The sequence below is a fragment of the Lepisosteus oculatus genome, chromosome 9, assembly GCF_040954835.1.
Source record: "Lepisosteus oculatus isolate fLepOcu1 chromosome 9, fLepOcu1.hap2, whole genome shotgun sequence".
NCBI lineage: Eukaryota > Metazoa > Chordata > Actinopteri > Semionotiformes > Lepisosteidae > Lepisosteus > Lepisosteus oculatus.
In genome coordinates this window covers 13,966,412-13,983,852 of record NC_090704.1, presented here as the reverse complement: position 1 = coordinate 13,983,852, position 17,441 = coordinate 13,966,412, and the positions used below count along the sequence as shown (strand labels likewise).

Below are 17,441 nucleotides of genomic sequence, written 5' to 3'. Positions count from 1 at the left end.
GAGGTTATGTCTGCTGCAGGGCTGTCCTCGGAAGCTGTGCAGGCATCCTCTCAAGCCCCAGGAGGAGCAGCTGGGATCATGTCTTATATGCCCAGCAGGCAGCACCTGGGACACCCAGCCAGCGCAGAACAGGATGGAGCTGCCGAGAAGCAGCCAGCCACGCTGGGAGCGTCAGTGGCGACTCCTACAATGGCACAGAGCTTTCTCCCGGGCCTGAGCAATTCCATAATGGGAGGCTTGCTCTCGGGAGGCGCTCAGAAACCGCAAACCCTACAAGGGAGCTGTGAAAGCAGCACTGGGGCGGTAAGGACATGACGTAGAGCCTCCCTTTTGATCATTTGCTATAAAATCAGATCAACTCTGTCATATGTAACCTGAACAAATATGTCATATGACATTTATGGTTTTAATTGCATTTGTTGATACTGTACTCCATATTTTAGGGCTACGTGCCCTACAACAAGCTGACATTTTGTGTTGTATAGTACAGTAAGTAATTGGTGCTACAGTCTACACTGGCTCTCAGGTAGTTATGTTTTAAAAGGCAGATTGGTTTGGGGCTAAGATTTAGAAACAGTAGATAGAGCTTGTACATAATCCGGTTGACCTACAATTTCTGGGCTTCTGCGACATCCCTGACATTTGAAGGAGATGAAATGCGCTGACCTGTTTGGATTGAAAAATGTTGTATAGATTCATAATGAATATGGGTTCAACTAGGAGTCTCACTGAAAGATCAGATCTGTTTCATTATTTAAAAGTAGACAGTTTTTGTATTGTGCATAAAAGGCTTTATTGTTCTCTGTATTGTACAAAGGGGTCTATTAAAATTCAACTCTTAATTGTATAGTAAGGCTGCAAGGAATTTGAAGGAATGCATTTGAAATTCCTGAGTGTATTTTATCAAAAGAATATTTTTGTGTAGGTTATATAAAATTGCATCTGAATTTTGGTTGTCTCTACAGGTTCAAACTAGCAGCCAGACATCACTGCTTGGAGAGCCACCGAAAGAACTGAAGTTGCCTTCAAATCCATATCTGAACCTAGCTAGTGTGCTTCCGGGCATGGTTTTACAAGGTGGTGATTCAGAGTTTTCAACACTCGTTTCTTTTTCCAGCATTAGTCAAGCTTGGTGACACTGCATGAAGTCTTATTTTTTTTACTTCCAAACAAATATTTTACATTTTGTTGAGCAAATAAACTGTACGAATATTTGACTTCTTGCATTATGCAGTGAGATTACTTTATACTATCACAATGGAAAACAATGTCTATGCATCCCTAATCATGTTTGTTTTAATGTTAGTTTTTTGTCATTTTTTCCCCCAAAATCAAAGCTGCAGGTCCTTCCAACACTAAACCTCAGGCTGTTCAGCAGCACAGTGGCGTTTATGGCAGTGCTGTGACTCCATCTGCTTCTCAGACAGCCGGCACCCAGTACACCACAGACAGCTCAAATGAGTATTCTCAACAGTATGGACAATACTCGCAGGTAAACAGCATGATATTGTCTAGGATGAAATACGATGCTAATAATCTGACAGGTTATCGAAGGAAACTTTCTGAAGGAAGTCATAGCAACATGTTTATACCATAGTTCATATAAATATATCTTTCTTTGCACCCCAAAAATAAATCAATTTCTCCACTTCACTGTGAATGGTCCTCACCACCCCCCTCATGTGCTATTTACACAGACTGCTCACTATACAAATGAGAATGATTCACTGTTGTCATTCAAGCTTTTAGTTCAGCTTTCATTGGGTAAAAAAATCAAGCATGTTTATTTAGCAATGTCAGTCATGCACGCCTTGTTCCCAGTCTTCCTTTAGCATTTCATCTTTCATTTGGGGAAAAGAAAAGTCTTGGATTTATTCCTCCTCTTGAAGGAGGACTGTTCAGTATTTTACGAATCTGTGTGGTGTAAATGAAGAGGTGTGTGTATGTAACAGAATATTCTTCCTTGCTGTTCTGTGTTCTATCCCATCTGCTCTCTAACTCCCCCACACTCACCAGTCCCATTGCGTCATACATTCTGATCTCCTAGAGCACTCTGTGGTCTTGGCTGGCCAGCATTCCCTTCAGCTGCATGCCTGTTCTCTCTAACTCGACACACAGAGCCTACAGACACCTCTGACACTGCACCAGTAATTGCCTCAACGGGACAGAATATTGATCCGTGTCACACCATCTCCAGCTCACCAGAGCAGCCGTAGTAAAAGTGAATGTTTGCTAGTATCCAAGCATTAAAGTTGACTTTAGATTTTGATTGAGTGTAAGAAAATAAAATCGTATTGCCCTCTTCTGTTTCTTGTGTTGATTTCTGTCTCGATTCTTATAGGAAGCCATGCAGCAGTGGTACCAGCATTACCAAGCACAGGGGTACACAAGTAATATCCATGAGACGAGTGTGGGCGAGTATGGGAAAGAGCATGCTCAGGTGAGTCCCATAGGAATGCATACTGTCACTGAGTACCAGAGGTGAACTTTGGTTCTTTGGGGAAAACACTAATGCTATTTGTGTTCTTTGTTCTGAAGATGTCTGCCTATGCACAGCCCACATCCAGCTCTTCAGAGTCATATTATGTCCAGGTAATATCTGAAATTGCCATCAATATGTAAAGTTAAGCGTCAAAAAACACATTCTTTAAGCCTAATGCACATCCCCAATATCATATATTTATGAAACCTCTCATTGCACTTACATAATAATGGTTAGGAAATGTCAATTTTCTTTCTCTATAGTATTTTGGAAAATGTTACTATGATCGTGTGTGTATGCTGATTGCCATGTGAATGCAAAGAACAACTGTTAAACCACGTTGTTCTGCTTTTAGTTCAATAGTTGTTCAAATTCTGAATCCCAACATACTTTTGTTCTTATGATTATTCAGCATTGTTTTTTAACCTCATTCCTAGCTTAGACAATGTTTTAAGTTATTTCATCCATTTCTGTTTATAGGGAACTCCAACCACATCCTATGGAGATTACAACTCTTACATGCAAGCCGTCTCTCAGTACTATTCTCAGACACAAATGTCACAAGCGGCTTTACAGTCTTACCAATCCAGAGATGCCAGCAAGGTAAAGAATGACACCACTATATCAAAGACTTTGTCAAAGAATGAATAGCACAATAGATTTACCCAGTTCATGGAAAGTTTTTTTTTTGCATTTTCAAGCACATAATATGTTAACAGTACTCTTAAAAAGGTATGTTGATTTACTGGTACATTTCACGTGCTGAAATGAAAGCCAGACACAACTGATTGTATTCTCAGTGTTATGTAAACCTGACTTTACAGCTCTAAAGAACAACTTATACACCATCTTTGTATTTTTGTTTCAAGTGTTTTGTTCTTGCCATAAGGCACTTTATTCAGCAACAGCCGAAGCTGATATGAGGTATTCTTTGTGGTTTTCAGGAGGCTGACACAACAAAATCTTCCTTAGGCAGTTCAGCACACTCTGCCAGCAATGGCAGCAGCCAGAATGTGCACCAGTCAGGGGCAGTGCAGGGCTACAGCTCTCTGCCAATGATGTCAAGCTACATGACAGGGCAGCATGGAACAGCAAGCTCTGCAGCAGCTTCCCAAGTGGGACAGGCTGCTGTAGACTGGAACCAGTACTACTATGTAAGTAACTCAAATGAGGTTTTAAATACACAGTATATGTAATGTTGAAGAAAAAACAGTTTTAGAAGAATCCAATGTAAAGTTTTATTACTTTGTATAGGTGGGCAGTACACCATTAGAGAGGTGTGAATATTTTAAATCTGAAAATAATCAATGCTGTTAAAACATTGCTGAAATGTGTTAAGTGATGTAGAGATGAAAATTTATACCAGAAAACATTTCAGCTGCACTCAATAAATGACGGTTCTAACGGGTAACATCAGCTTTCAAATGATTTCATTAGTTGAGCCATAACTTGGCAGTGAACACCTATATGACTAAACATTTAATATTTCTTGGCACTGCTGCAATAAATATGGAAAACACCAGTGTTAACTTCATGTATTGTAATGAAGTGAAAGAAGGAAAGAGTTCATAAGCAGTTACTAAATATAGTCTTTAGAATCAGCAGTAAAAATCTTACGGCAGATCCAGATATGATTTGCAATGTAAATGTCCGAGTGTATTTGTACTTTTATCATTGGAGCCAGGGAGGAACAAGCAAAGCAAATTTGTAGTGTTGACATAAATATCTCAATAACAAGAATCCAGCCAACCCCAGCCCGGAATGTGTTCAGAAAACACTTTTAGAAACCGTTTTAATCTGAATTCTGCTGTCACTGCCGATTAGACTAAGAGCCTGTTGCTGTCCTTTTCTCTGGCTGTCGGTGAATTTTTGCTTTCCTTTGTTTTTGAAGAACCAGTCACGAGGTCAGAAGCGTGAATTCTCTCAGCTGCCATCTCAGGACATGGCGTCAGATGCGGGTTACGTTGGGCAGCACTCCCAGGGCCTGGGGGGTCAATATGCAGACTATTACAAAAAGAAAAGGATCTAAAAAGCTTGAAATTTTGCCCTCCCTTTCACCCCAGAACCTCTGGTTGTGTCCCATGTGCTTTTGGTACCTCTACTGCTGTTGCTGGTGTTTTTGTCCATGCCTTAACTTTGAACTGTTTTCTCTAGGTTGATGTTTAAATATTTTTTTTAAATGTACATTTTTCCAGTGTACATTAATTTTTTATTTGCATTAATGCAGGACTTACTGCAGGTTGGGTGTTGTTGGATAACTGTAATTATTTAAAGTGGCTTTTCTTGAGATGATAGACGGAAATGGCCTGAAAAGGAGGACATAACCCTGCTTAGAGTGAATGTTTTAATTGAATACATAAAGCAACTTAAATTAATAGTTTTCTTACTGATGTATCCCATTTTCTAGAGCTCAAGATGGTATTATAGCACAGCTTATTTTGCTGTCACTTTTTAAATATAGGAGTGATTAGCCATTTGAACAGCTTCTGAAGCTGCTGGAGCCACAGGGCATAGACACCTGATGGCTGGGATCTGTGGGATTAATTCCCAAATGTGGGAACAAAGATCTTATTTCAAGGATAAAAAACTTCCTTGAGTTTAATGGCCATGAAAAACAATGCAATAAAAAATGGTAGTGTGTTACTGTGTTTGTGAACAATCATGCTGTAGTTCTAGAGTTCTTCTGCCCATTTTCTTTAATAGACTAATTCTGGGTGGTATTACTTAGTTTTTGCATCGGACCTTATGTAGGAAAGCTGATGGTATTCTCTCCCAAAACCACACTGCTAGAGTAAATTCTCGAGGTATTTTTTCAAATATTCCAACTTTTTAAAGCCATATCTGCAAAACAGAAAATGTGTCCAATGGGACTCCTCTGACACAGTGAGTAAGATTACTGACATCAGACGGAGCATTAATGGCAGAGCCTTGTTTTGGGAAAGCATGCCATGAGGGGTAAAGGAATGCCATTAAAATGGAGAATTCCAGTGAAAAGACAGGTGATAAATGATTATACTGTCCTGTTCAGAGTCTATTAAGGAACCGATTGTTTCATGATTTCTCCTGGGACTAACACAGTGTGTGTGGTGGTGAATGTTGCACTTGCCCATTACTCAACCCCTATAACTTTTTTGACACTAAGGCAATATTAATCATAACATAAACCCAATAGTACCCGTTATTACTACTCTGTGGCATATGTAGTCTCTCTCCTTTATTTATCCAGTAGTGAAATGGTTGGTTATACCATCGCTAATCATCTGATGAGAGGAGAGATGGTAGTGTTTTTTCTAATATATTTTTTTTAGAGAAACGTTTAGATACAACAATAACCACTATGAACAGATATTCTCAGAAAACGTTATTACAGAAATGGGCAAAATACCTTCCTGATTTTTTTTAGTGCTTTGTTCAATAAACCGTTTTGTTTCAACTGCTTAAAACACCTTTATTGTGTGAGCAACTCATTTCTTTGAGCCTTAAAAAGGCAATAAATTCAACACTGTAGTGAAGGCTGTAAATAAAAATGCAATTGTATATTTAGACAGGTTCTATCTATCATTGTAATAATAAGAATGTTTTCTTGAATGCAGGCAGCTGTCTTGCATCTATTCAGGATTTTTTTAAAATGATGTAATCAAACCAATAAAGCCCTTTCTGGGCAGTCAGTTAAACTAAAGTGTGTGACTTTGACCCCTTAAATTACATTCAAAACCCTGGTATCAATAGATTAAATATTTAAAACATTTTGCAAGCGTGTCAAATGTATGAGTATTTTGTTTGGTTGATTTGCAAGTTTGTAGTTTTCCCTTATTGTTCATAAGCCAGTGTCCCGAGATTTTTCCACTCTGCCTTGCAGCATACTGTGAAATGAGGCACTTAGTTTGTTTTTTGTGGGGTTCGGAAAAAGATCCCTCAAGTTTTTGTCCCACACTGTTTTCAAAATGTACTGATGCTTGAATTCTTTTCTCTCTGGGTGTTCACAATGCTGTAGACAGTAATAGGTCATTTGTCTTTTTGGTTCACTTGCTGTGATTGGTCCTATTCTATGGACAAGATCTGCCTCAGAAGTAGCCTCATGACTTTCACTAACAAGGACTTAACTAATATTTACCTCAGAGAAACCATCAGTTAAGACATTGTTCGCAAAATGATGAAACAGCTAAGTATGAGGTTAAGTATCAGAACATTGGTATCTGTTCTTTTACATGAACTTGGAAACCTGATGTGATCTATGCTTCTGTGTTCACTTTAAACTTTGCACAAGAGCCCATTGCTGACGAAACATAGTATGTTGCCAGATAGGTCTGTCATGCAAATTGATTGCAAACAAGTCAGCATTGGCGCATTGCTGCAATGAGCAAAGGGTAAAAGAGTTCGAAATGTCAATATAAAAATGTTTTTGGAACAATGATGTCTCCACCAATAATGAGAGGTAAATAATCGTTTTGTGCTCCACAACCAATTGAGTTTAGCAAATACATGAAGTTTTAAATTACAAAGTAACTGAGCCAATAACTCTAACTCAAAACTATTGGCCTCTCTGTCTTACTTGTTTCAACATTAAAGCAAATGTCCAGGACATGAACCTACTTTGTATGCTGATGGTGAAAACTTTTAATTCTTATTTGAAAAGCATTTGTCTTCAATTTTCCAACTTAAAATTAGATTTTGCAATATTTTATATTTCAGAAATGTTGATATTGCTTAACTGTGAATAAGCTATTTTTTAGCAACAATTTGACTTCAGCATGCCTGCATTTACAGCTGTAATATAAGATTGAAAATGTTTTCAGTAATAGATATTACTCATGAAGCTTTTGATTTGGAAAATAATTTAATATTGTGTATTTATGTACAATTTTTTTCATCCGTCATCCTCCTATTCCCTTTTCTGAGTCTTCTGAAAATGATTTTTAAATTGAAGGAATTGTCTTTTACATTCCGAAATAAATGTTGACTGAAATGCTGAAGAATTTATTCCGCTTCATTTTTTTCTTCTTTTCAAAGCATGTACTTTCCAAGTGTGTTTTTTTTTGTTTAACTTCTTGTTATTAAAAAGAAACACAGCGCTAAGACACTCACTTGGGGTGTAGCAGGATTCCTTCAAGGTTTTTGGCTGCCTTGTTCATCTGTAATAAATTGGGTGTCCTGTAATTTGCTTTGTCAGTATTTCTATCCTATTAATGTTAATTTTAACCTGTTTGAACAAAGATATTTCTCTTGTTAGACTTTTTTAAAGATTTTTTTCATTTCACATTATGAGAAAAATGTTTATGCTGAATTTATATGCATTATGGATTATGATTCTTAGGTTACACTGTCCTCTAGTGTCCAGCTTGGATATTTCAATAACTTGATTTTTTTTTCTTCCTTTTAAGAGCCATCATACTGTATAAATTAATGACATACCTGGGTGTTATTTATGTCCATGTAGTTAAACTCTTCAGGTTGCACTCATACTAGTATGTAATACTGTTGGTTTTACATGTTACTATATCCCATGTTTCTTTTGCAAAGTATTTTCTAGGTTACAGTCTTGATATATATAAATATGCAAAGGCATGTTGATAGATACTATTAAATGTGTCAACACTAAAGCACTGTTTATGTGCCATGCTGGCAGTTCTCCACTAGCATTCAGCCTCTGTCAAATGCAGGCCAGAGGAGAAAGGACTGTCATTCTACAGACACGGCTCAGTACTATGCTGGAAACAGCTGTAGTTGCTTATTTATAAAATGCTTTAAAACTGCAATCTAGATCATAAATATATACAGTATAATCAGACCTGTGTGCTTCTATTTGACATAAAATGCGTATGAGTGCTGGTGTTATTTAACCATTAAAGACGATGCTGGAAAAAATTACATCCCTTTTTGTAGCTTGTGAAATAGTAACGAGATTTCTCATTGCCAAAAAGGTTAATTTGTGTGCAATGTTACCAGAATTTGGCCACAAAAGGATTTGGATCTGCTGGGTTTGTCTTCGCAGGCCAGCAAAGAGAACTTCAAAGAAAGGTGTCTAAAGGGCACAGTTTTTAAGATGAAGTGCTGAACTGGATTAGAAGAACAAAGGGTTTCCTTGTAGTAGATTGTTATGCTAGTAGGTTGCAGAAAAGCTTTGAAATTAAACAAATATTGTCATGGTGAGTGTTATTGCAGCTAGCAAATCTGCCCTTAATTCTCACCTCAATTACCCCTCCTGGACGAGGCACAATAGCTAGACTACCTCCATTGTCTAAGCCTACTACTGTATATGACTAGACATTCTAATGAACTGTCACAATACATTCTCAGAAAAGCTTAACTTGTGTATTAGTAGCTCACTAAATCTCAGTCATAGAAATAATATTCCAAACATTGTATATCTTTATTTAATAAAATGCATACATTTAAGCAGACAGATAAAGAGAAAATTAATGCCAGTGGTTTGTAAGAAACAAATGATTGCACACATTACATTGACATGGAAAAATAATTACAAAAAATGGAAAAAAAATAATGGACCTAATCTAATGAAAAATGTTTTCTAAAATGTTGATATATTTACAGATTAAAATGACCTGCTGAATATCATAATTAACAGTTTTAGGTATCTTTAGTCTCTAGGAAGTGAGTGAGCATTTGGTAGGATGAACATTGCCAAAAGCCTTGTATCTGTTTTATGCTTAAAAAATACTGCTGTTCTGTATTTGAAAATAACATTTACTGGGTACCACATGCAGAAACTTGAAAATAAATGAAATAAAAATTTTAGGAAAACACAAAAGAGTTTTCAGTAGAATGATCATGTCTTCTGTATGTCCGTCACTTCCTGTTCGCTGTATCTCTTTCAGTCAAGTTGACAATTTTTGTTTTTACATCTTTTCTATGAGCCCCTCGAATACCTCAATCAAGCCTTTGAACTCAATCCTCTTCTCTGGAGCGTGCTCCCAACATTTCTTCATTTGCATGTAAACCTGTAGTAAACGGAAAGGAGAAAGTGTTCCCTATATACCTTCACAGCACCATTGTATTCTTGATACTGAATAATCAAGCTAGATTGAAAAGTTGAAGAAACAAAGACTTTTAAAATATAACCAGTGCCAGCAGTCCTCCAGCCTGGATCTTTGAAAAGTATTTACGACGGCACCTTGCATCAATCACCACAGTGCTAACTGATCAAGCTCAATATCGCAGTGCTCACTAATACAAATGTATTTAGACAAATACTTCATTCATCATTACTTCATTTGGGTGTTTACCAAAATAGGAATCAACAGCAGTCTCAGGTTTATTCAAAATCTATATTAAATAAAGTTTGCATATAAGCAGACATCTGTAGAATCATGTAAGCCACATCGCCAGAGCCTGATGGTATCTACCCATTTGTACTTAAGAAAAGTTTTTTTTTGTTTGACCTATAAATAAAACTCCATCATCCGATTTTAAAGTTGTATTCATGATTACCTAAAAAACCACAAGCGGTCAATTAAGGGTTTAAATAAGAAGTGAACTACAGAGTCCTGTGGGAGTGAAAACACCAGACTTCTCAAGGACAAGTCATTGGAAAGCCTGACCTAAATACTGGCTTTCAAGAATATATATATAGCACATACGTAAATACACCTTTCTTGGCTAGGGTAAAATACATATGGCAGCAGACTACTAATGCTATAACCTTACCATTTCCGGACAATTCGCTGGGCATGGTAGCCGTTTTCCGTCTTCCAGTACTTTTACAAGTCTAGTCACTGTCATTTGACCTTGGGCTGGACCAATCATCTTCAAGAACATCTGGAAACATGTCGAGATCATTCTAATTTGAGCATTAAAAATCGAGCATCTGCAGCATTTAAACAAATACATCCGTTTTTCGTCAGCTGCTCAGTGGAGCTCTGAAAAGCCATAGATTAAATGGGTAATTTGTGTGCTCTGAAGTACAAGAGAAGCTGTGCTGTAAGTACTGTATGACAGCTGTGCTCCACTCTTTTGACTAGCCCAAGCTGCATGTAGCCTTTGGGCAAGTCATCTGTCGAAGCAGGCAGAGAGAGAAGCCATCTGCTGTGCTAGAAAGATGGGACTGAATCCCAGGTTATTGGGTTTAAAGTTTGTTAATTGTTCAAATAAAAGCTAGTATAAGCTTTTTCAAATGTAGCACAACATTCTTTTTTTATTAACAGTAAATCAATTTTGTTTTAAACATTTGACCTTGAACTGTAATTCTTGGTTTAAAGTGGTTTACACTAGCAAAGTGCAGTGAAGGGATACTCATCTGATACGGTCTGGGATATGTAAAAAACAGGCTGCAAAAATGAATTGCAAGGCTGTTTGCGTACCGTCATTGGGCTGCATTCAGACTCGCAGTAGGTTAGCAGTTCATACATGGTCACCCCAAATGACCAAACATCTGAAGCAATGTAGAATTTGCAATGGACCAAACACTCTGGAGCGTACCTATAAAGAGGATTCACACAAAAGTATATACCACATTAGAGAAATGATGTCAGAAAGTCTCCTGCACAACCTTGACAGGGTTGCAAAGTCAATACAAAAAAGTACCTTGAATATTAAAAATTAACAGCTGTGTTCTAATGGCTATCTGAATAGCCTTATGTATCAACATAACATATAAAGAGATTTCCATGAGCTATGACTACTTTCTGAACAGTTCTCTTTCATTACTCAACACGCTCAACTGCTCTGTGTCTGTCCTCCCCTACCCCTACTTACCAGAAAACAGGACTGTCCAGATCATCCTTCACAGTGTAGTATCCCTCGTTGTCTTTGATGGTTTTAGTCAGGCCAAAGTCTCCAATCTTCACTGTGTTTTCATTTTCTACAAGGACGTTTCGTGCTGCTAGGTCCCGATGGATATAATTCCGGCTTCCAAGATAGTCCATGCCCTTGAAGAAATCAAACGTTTTAAATACATGGGTATAACCCTGTGAAAAACGGCATCCTTTTTTCAGATTAAGAATGTGAAAAGTAAGTGAAAGACATCTAGTATTTGACCTATTACCTATTGCTCCTGTGAGAAAAGGCCTATATTCTTACTGTACGACGTGTGACACTGAACTTACCTGACATATTTGAACAGCGTATTTCAGGAGTTTTTTCAAGTCAGTTTTTTGTTTGTTTCGTGGTAGGTACTCCTTCAGACTGCCCGCTGGCAGATACTCCATTATAAGCTTCGTTGTTCTCCCTGGGGAAAAAATGTGGGTTTTTCTTAAAATCTGCTAATGGACTAATTTATCACTTAAAACATACTTGTCTTATGCTTTGATTGCTTAATTTGGTTCTGGCAAATTCCATCCATCCATTTTCTAGCTGCTTCATCGATATTAAGGGTCGCGGGGGATTTCGGCACTCAGCCGGCACAAAGCAGACTCACAAAAGGGCCAGTTTTCCTTGAAGCCAGTTAATCAACCAGCTTGTTTTTGGACTGTGGGAGGAAACCCATGCAAACGGGGAGAACATACTGTACAAACTCCAAACTGACATCACCCCAGGTCTGGAACTGAACCCAGGGCCCAAGCACTGTGAGGCAGTGCTACCCATCTAGGAAATTCAATCGTCTAAAAAAAAAAATACTTTCACTGTGATGGAAAGCTGGTACACCTCTCATGGACTAAATTTAAATGTTTATCTGTATTTCCAGCTGCCCTTCGGATGTGTCATATGATTCAGTTCCTAATGGTACAGGAGACTCTTAATATAATATTTAGAAAATCACCCACAAGCATAATGTACATTAAAACAAAATAACTTGAACTCTTGGAAATATAGTTTCCCTGGCAATGACTGAATGTTGAAAACGTCACTTTTCTGGTTAGACTTGCCTTCTTCTCTGCAGATGCCTTTGTATTTCACAATGTTCTCATGATAAAGGCTTTTCAGGATGTCGATCTCTCTGTGGAGGTTGGTGTCCTGCTCGTCCTTGTTTTCGGGCTTCAGCGATTTCACGGCCACCAGCTCCCCTGTGCGGTCCATGTCCGGGTCATATCTGCACAACTCCACCTTCCCGAAGTGACCCTGAAACCACACCGACAAGGCTGTTAGTCCATCCTGTTAGCATCTTTAACATGCTGAAGTCATTTCGAGAAGGACTTGACTCCTGGTCCTTCGATCCCACCGGACACTGATGTTGCTCTATAACCTTAATTCAGTTAAATCAAACTTTTGGGTTTTTTCCAATACTTAAAAAAAGGGAACTTTTCGGGTCGCTTATGAGTTGAGGCAAAATAAAATCTGTTCCAAAAAGCAGACCAAAAAGGTATAATTAGTAAATTACATATTAAATGGGGAGTTTGATTTGAATAAGCAAGAGCTCAGCTAGAAAAAAAACAACAGAGGCTGGAGTGACAAGGACCTTGGCTGGAAAGTCTTGATTTACAAGGAAAAAGGGATAATATGTAATGATACATCATTCGGCTATTCATGGAGGTTAATAACCTGTTTCCCAAGCGGTTCAGGCATCTGAATGCCTGGTCTGTGTTGACAATTCTATTTTGTTGATACAGCTGAACCCTGCCACACAAAGGATTTAAATAAATAGATCAAGTAAAATGGTTCAACTCCACACACCTCTCCAAGATCTCTTATCTTCTTCAGGAACCTCTTCTCAAACACTGTGGGATCTACTTCCTGGCTGGGCATGGTACCAGAAACAATCTCAGGATCTGTGTGGGAGAGGTTTGTAAGTATTCCACAGACAATAACAGACCGTGTTAGTGTTTTACTTGGCATGCTTGCATTTTAGTTCAATGGCTTACTTATCCAATCTCCTGTTTAAATAGAAAGGCCAGCACTGCAGTGTGTATGTCATTGTATGCTTTAAATAGAAACAGAGTTGAAGATACTGAATGCAAAAAGACAGATGTGTGATTTCTGTGACATCCACGAGGTGGGGACAGTGAGGGGAGTATTAGGAAACCAACAGGCCACTGTAGAAGCCGAGATAAGAGTGAGAGCTAACGCGACCAATAAAAATTCATCCTGCCTGCTTTTTTTGTCTTTTTGCTCATCTTAATGTGGTTTAATTGGTTTTGTTTTCAATGTGGTACCAGGTATTTAAAAAAATCACCAGAGGAGTTTTGGCCAACATTTATTTTTCCTTTTCAAATGAGTAAAAATGGCTAAATACAGCCTTATTTATTGAAAAAAAAACATCCCCTCTGCTTTCAAGGAACATATCCCAAACGCAGGAAAAAAGCCAGTTCAATGAAATTGTTCCTCTCCAGTTTTCTCTCATGGAAGTCAAAAGTTATGACACAGAGCCAGCAACCATTACCAGTGATGAGTAATGGGATGAGAGCAAACAGACATAAATGCACACACACCAAGCCAGTTATTCCAGAAGCCAAATTGACCTGCCAAATTAACCAAAGTAGGCCTTTGAACTGTGGGAGGAAACCGGATCACCTGAAGCAGTGGTTCTCAAACTTTTTGGACCAAGTACCACCCCTAATCCAACCAAAGCATCCAAGTACCACCTTCAAGTCATCATCTCATAGGAACCTCAGAAATTCTCAATGACCAACATGAGCGCGCTTGCACACACTCACACATACATATAATATTATAATAATAAACTTTGTTTGATATATTAAAATGTGGCTTCTCAAAGTGTTTTACAGGAAAAAAAAACAACAAATAAAAATAAAAAAGCACCATTTCAGTGAGAGGGGTGAGCCTGTTTAGTCGAGCAAAGCAGATGTGAATTAATTTTTCGAGCCTTGATACAATTCACAACAGTCTTAACAGATTTTAAATCGTCAGGCATTTTCTTGACGGCAAAGGTCTTGCGGTGGATGATGCAATGAAACCATTAATTTCTGGAGCAACCTCTTTAATTCGTGCAACTACACCACTGTGTCGGCTTGTCATTGCTCTAGCACCGTCTGTACATACTCCGACACATTTTATCCAGTCGATGCCATTCTCTTCGATAAATTCATCCAGAAGCTGAAATACGTGCTCTCCTGTAGTTCCTGTTGGTAGCAGCTTACAGAACAGAAAGTCCTCACGGGACGTACCCTCAAACTCGTATCTAACGTAAACGAGTGAATTGGCCAAATCGACTACAGACTCATCTAATTGCAGTGAAAAACATCTGCTCATCTTAACGCGCTCTATCAGCGTACTTTTGATATAATCCTTTATTTCAATAATTCTATGAATGACTGTGTCTTTCGGGGGGGGGCAGCAGGTTGAGCTGTTCAGCAGCTTTTTCTCCACACATAATAGTGTGGGGCTTACCTGCTTTTGCTATCCGCAAGCTTGCATTTTTCCACGTCTCCGTTTTTATTTCAGTGTTTATTTTAAGTATTTATTTCATGCGGATGGGAGAGAAACACAGAGACGCTCTGTGTATTTTTCTCAAATTAACTTAGAACAGTTCTTAAATATTTTTCTGTTATTTTTCACACTTTCCTATGCTCACAAGATTACCAGCGTTCGTAGCACGCATTTCTATGCATTCCTGTGTTTACAACGTTGGCATTGTTCCAAAATCACGCACATTCTCCTTTCTCCCTATTTGCTGGAGATACAGTAGCTTTTTTTTAAATACAATTGGTCACTTGCGTCGGTAGCACGCATTCCTATAGAGTGGTATAGAATTACAGAGTATCTCTTGTGTCCACTGAAGTATTAGCGCGCACTGTATCGTAGTACGTAGGCTGCGTATTCGACACATATAAAAATACAAAGTATGAAAACCCGTCTCCCGATTTTTTCAGCGCACACAACACAGTTCCAGGGTCATTTGGCGTACCACCTGGCGGCACGCCACGTGCCACAGTTTGAGAACCACTGACTTGAAGGAATCCCATGCAGAAATGGGGACAACATGCAAACTCCACCCAGATAGCACCCCAGGTACAGAATTGATCCCAGGGCCCCAGCACAGAGATGCTGCAATGCTAACCACTGCGCTACTGTGCCGCCTATTTTAAAAGCATAGAATGACGACTCAAAAATAATGTTATTAAAGGGGTCCTTAACTTCAAGCCCCCGACATCTAAGAACAAAGTCAACAGTTCAGACCTAAAATAAAGGTTCAGGATCTCAAATTTAGATGCAGTTTTGATTAATGTATGGACAAGAATTGAATGTTTTTATATCATGCTGATTACTTTTAGAATATAGCCCTGGCACGTGAGATCCTTTATCTGTATTTGAGTGAAAGCAGATGGTTTGTGGTCTTACTTTGTTCCTCCAGCTTGTTAATGTCTCTCATGATTGCTCTGAAGAAGGGTCTCTTTTTGGGGTCGTAGTTCATGCACTGCTTCATGAGATCAGCGAGCTCTTTGCAGTCTGGTGTGACCAGAGCGCATTCTGCTGCATAAAACCTCTCTTTCTGCAGAGAGAAAGTAAATCACAATGAGAACAGACTGTCCAAGAAAGCAACAAGACCTTTATTGAGGTTGATGCGGGAGCTGCGTTAGCATGTGTAGGCTGCAAATCAAAAAGTAAAGTTTTATTTCAGAAAAGAGAACAAAAGAAACACAATGACAATGACTCCACAAACAGACTGTGGAGCCTTCTTCGGCTGTGGAGCCTTCTTCAGTAGTCACACAACGTTTGTTAGGCTCTGATAGCCGGAACATTCTGTTTCTTTTCTTCTCTTTTCAGCATGGAATAAACTCTTGCAGCTATCATTACCAACTACATGCAGAAGATATACATGGAAAGAATCCACTTCAGTTTTCACCTCATTTGAAAACATAGCCCAAGAGTCATTAGTAAACTAAATGACTTCATTCCAGTCAAATTCACGTTCTTTAGCTTTAAATATTCTCATCTAAGGGTACAAACGGCTTGTTAGGGATTTTGTCTTAAAAACAATGTGCATCTTTTGGCATTGCGACTATGGCAAGAGAAGACTAACTCAAAACTGACCACAATGCTACAGACAAGAATTTCAAGGAGCAATCTGAAAATAATTTAGAGGGTTTTCATAAGCAACTAGCAGAACACGATCCATTTTGGTGGTGAAGGTGCCTCTTCCTGTTGTTGCCGGATTACCTCTGTGAGTTTCTTGTCTTTTAGTGGTGCTTCTCCATCATAGCAGATTTCCCACAGCGTGGTGCCAAAACTCCACTTGTCTGCTGCCACACTGAGGTTGCTGGTGTTCTTAATACACTCTGGGGCGATCCAGGGGATTCTCTCCACACATTCTGCAAAATAGAACAACACAGTCAACCACAGTGTAGACGTAACTGGGACATGGCTAGACCTACAGACAGGAAAAAGGTACATATGCAATGTATTTCGACTTGTTTACTAAGGATCTCAGTTAACTACTCTGGCTCGGTAAATGTGATCAAGAACATGTGGTAGGAGCTGTGATTATACTGCATCATTGTGTTTTTAGTTTCAAATGTGTGAATGAGATTTCAGGCAACACTATGATGGCTGAAAATATATTCTTTGAAGTCTGTACTGAAAATCAGTCTTTCAAAAATCACTTGTGTAACACGGTATTGAGTATACTCAATACCATGAACACTGCAGCTCCTTGAAAGGACATTTCATAAGACAGGAGCACAGAAATCAAAGTTTTAGCTTTTGAGGGGTACACCTTTTGACAGATTTCATCCCAACTTTTCACCCAGCATTAGATGTAAGGATTTAAATATTTCCATTTCATATTGCTGTGAGGGCAACTGGGTTTCAGTGAAATTAGTTTGCAGTTCACATTTTATTCTAAAAGGTTTGGAACAATGGATATTGTTTTCCAGTATCAGCTGGGCCTTGAGACAAGTAAACAGGGCAAAAGATGCAGATGATCAAAAGGGGTCTTGAAAGTTTACTTAGCATAATTATTAACTTCACTGTTCATTATCATTAAGACCGCCTTTAAACAAAAAATATCCAACAGTGAGCAGGCCAAGCCTAATTATGGTCCATCGGAATGGACTGTAGCATAAATACAGGAACAAACACAGAGAAAATGCAAAAGCAAGGACAAGAA

General features: G+C 38.5%; 2 protein-coding genes across 4 annotated transcripts in view; one reads left to right on the top strand and one right to left on the bottom strand.

Moving 5' to 3' along the window:
• Positions 1-7,639, top strand: part of raver2 (ribonucleoprotein, PTB-binding 2) — a 33,952-nt gene extending 26,313 nt beyond the window's left edge. The window contains exons 9-16 of one of the 2 annotated variants that reach the window (XM_015355506.2): positions 20-303; positions 966-1,077; positions 1,344-1,492; positions 2,342-2,440; positions 2,539-2,592; positions 2,963-3,085; positions 3,427-3,636; positions 4,374-7,639. In XM_015355506.2, coding sequence (XP_015210992.1) covers positions 20-303; positions 966-1,077; positions 1,344-1,492; positions 2,342-2,440; positions 2,539-2,592; positions 2,963-3,085; positions 3,427-3,636; positions 4,374-4,511 — 1,169 coding nt within the window. In that variant the 3' untranslated portion in view covers positions 4,512-7,639. Of the gene's footprint in view, positions 1-19; positions 304-965; positions 1,078-1,337; positions 1,493-2,341; positions 2,441-2,538; positions 2,593-2,962; positions 3,086-3,426; positions 3,637-4,373 lie in introns of both variants that reach the window. The other variant, XM_069194187.1, reaches the window with a different exon arrangement.
• A 1,189-nt stretch (positions 7,640-8,828) lies between these two features.
• The window catches only part of jak1 (Janus kinase 1), a 40,528-nt gene continuing 31,915 nt past the window's right edge, over positions 8,829-17,441 (bottom strand). For both annotated transcript variants that reach the window (XM_069194185.1, XM_069194186.1), the window contains exons 16-24: positions 16,493-16,644; positions 15,674-15,824; positions 13,049-13,143; positions 12,300-12,496; positions 11,545-11,662; positions 11,195-11,367; positions 10,801-10,918; positions 10,148-10,258; positions 8,829-9,441 (exon numbers count right to left, since the gene is read on the bottom strand). In XM_069194185.1, coding sequence (XP_069050286.1) covers positions 9,340-9,441; positions 10,148-10,258; positions 10,801-10,918; positions 11,195-11,367; positions 11,545-11,662; positions 12,300-12,496; positions 13,049-13,143; positions 15,674-15,824; positions 16,493-16,644 — 1,217 coding nt within the window. In that variant the 3' untranslated portion in view covers positions 8,829-9,339. The remainder of the gene's footprint in view (positions 9,442-10,147; positions 10,259-10,800; positions 10,919-11,194; positions 11,368-11,544; positions 11,663-12,299; positions 12,497-13,048; positions 13,144-15,673; positions 15,825-16,492; positions 16,645-17,441) is intronic.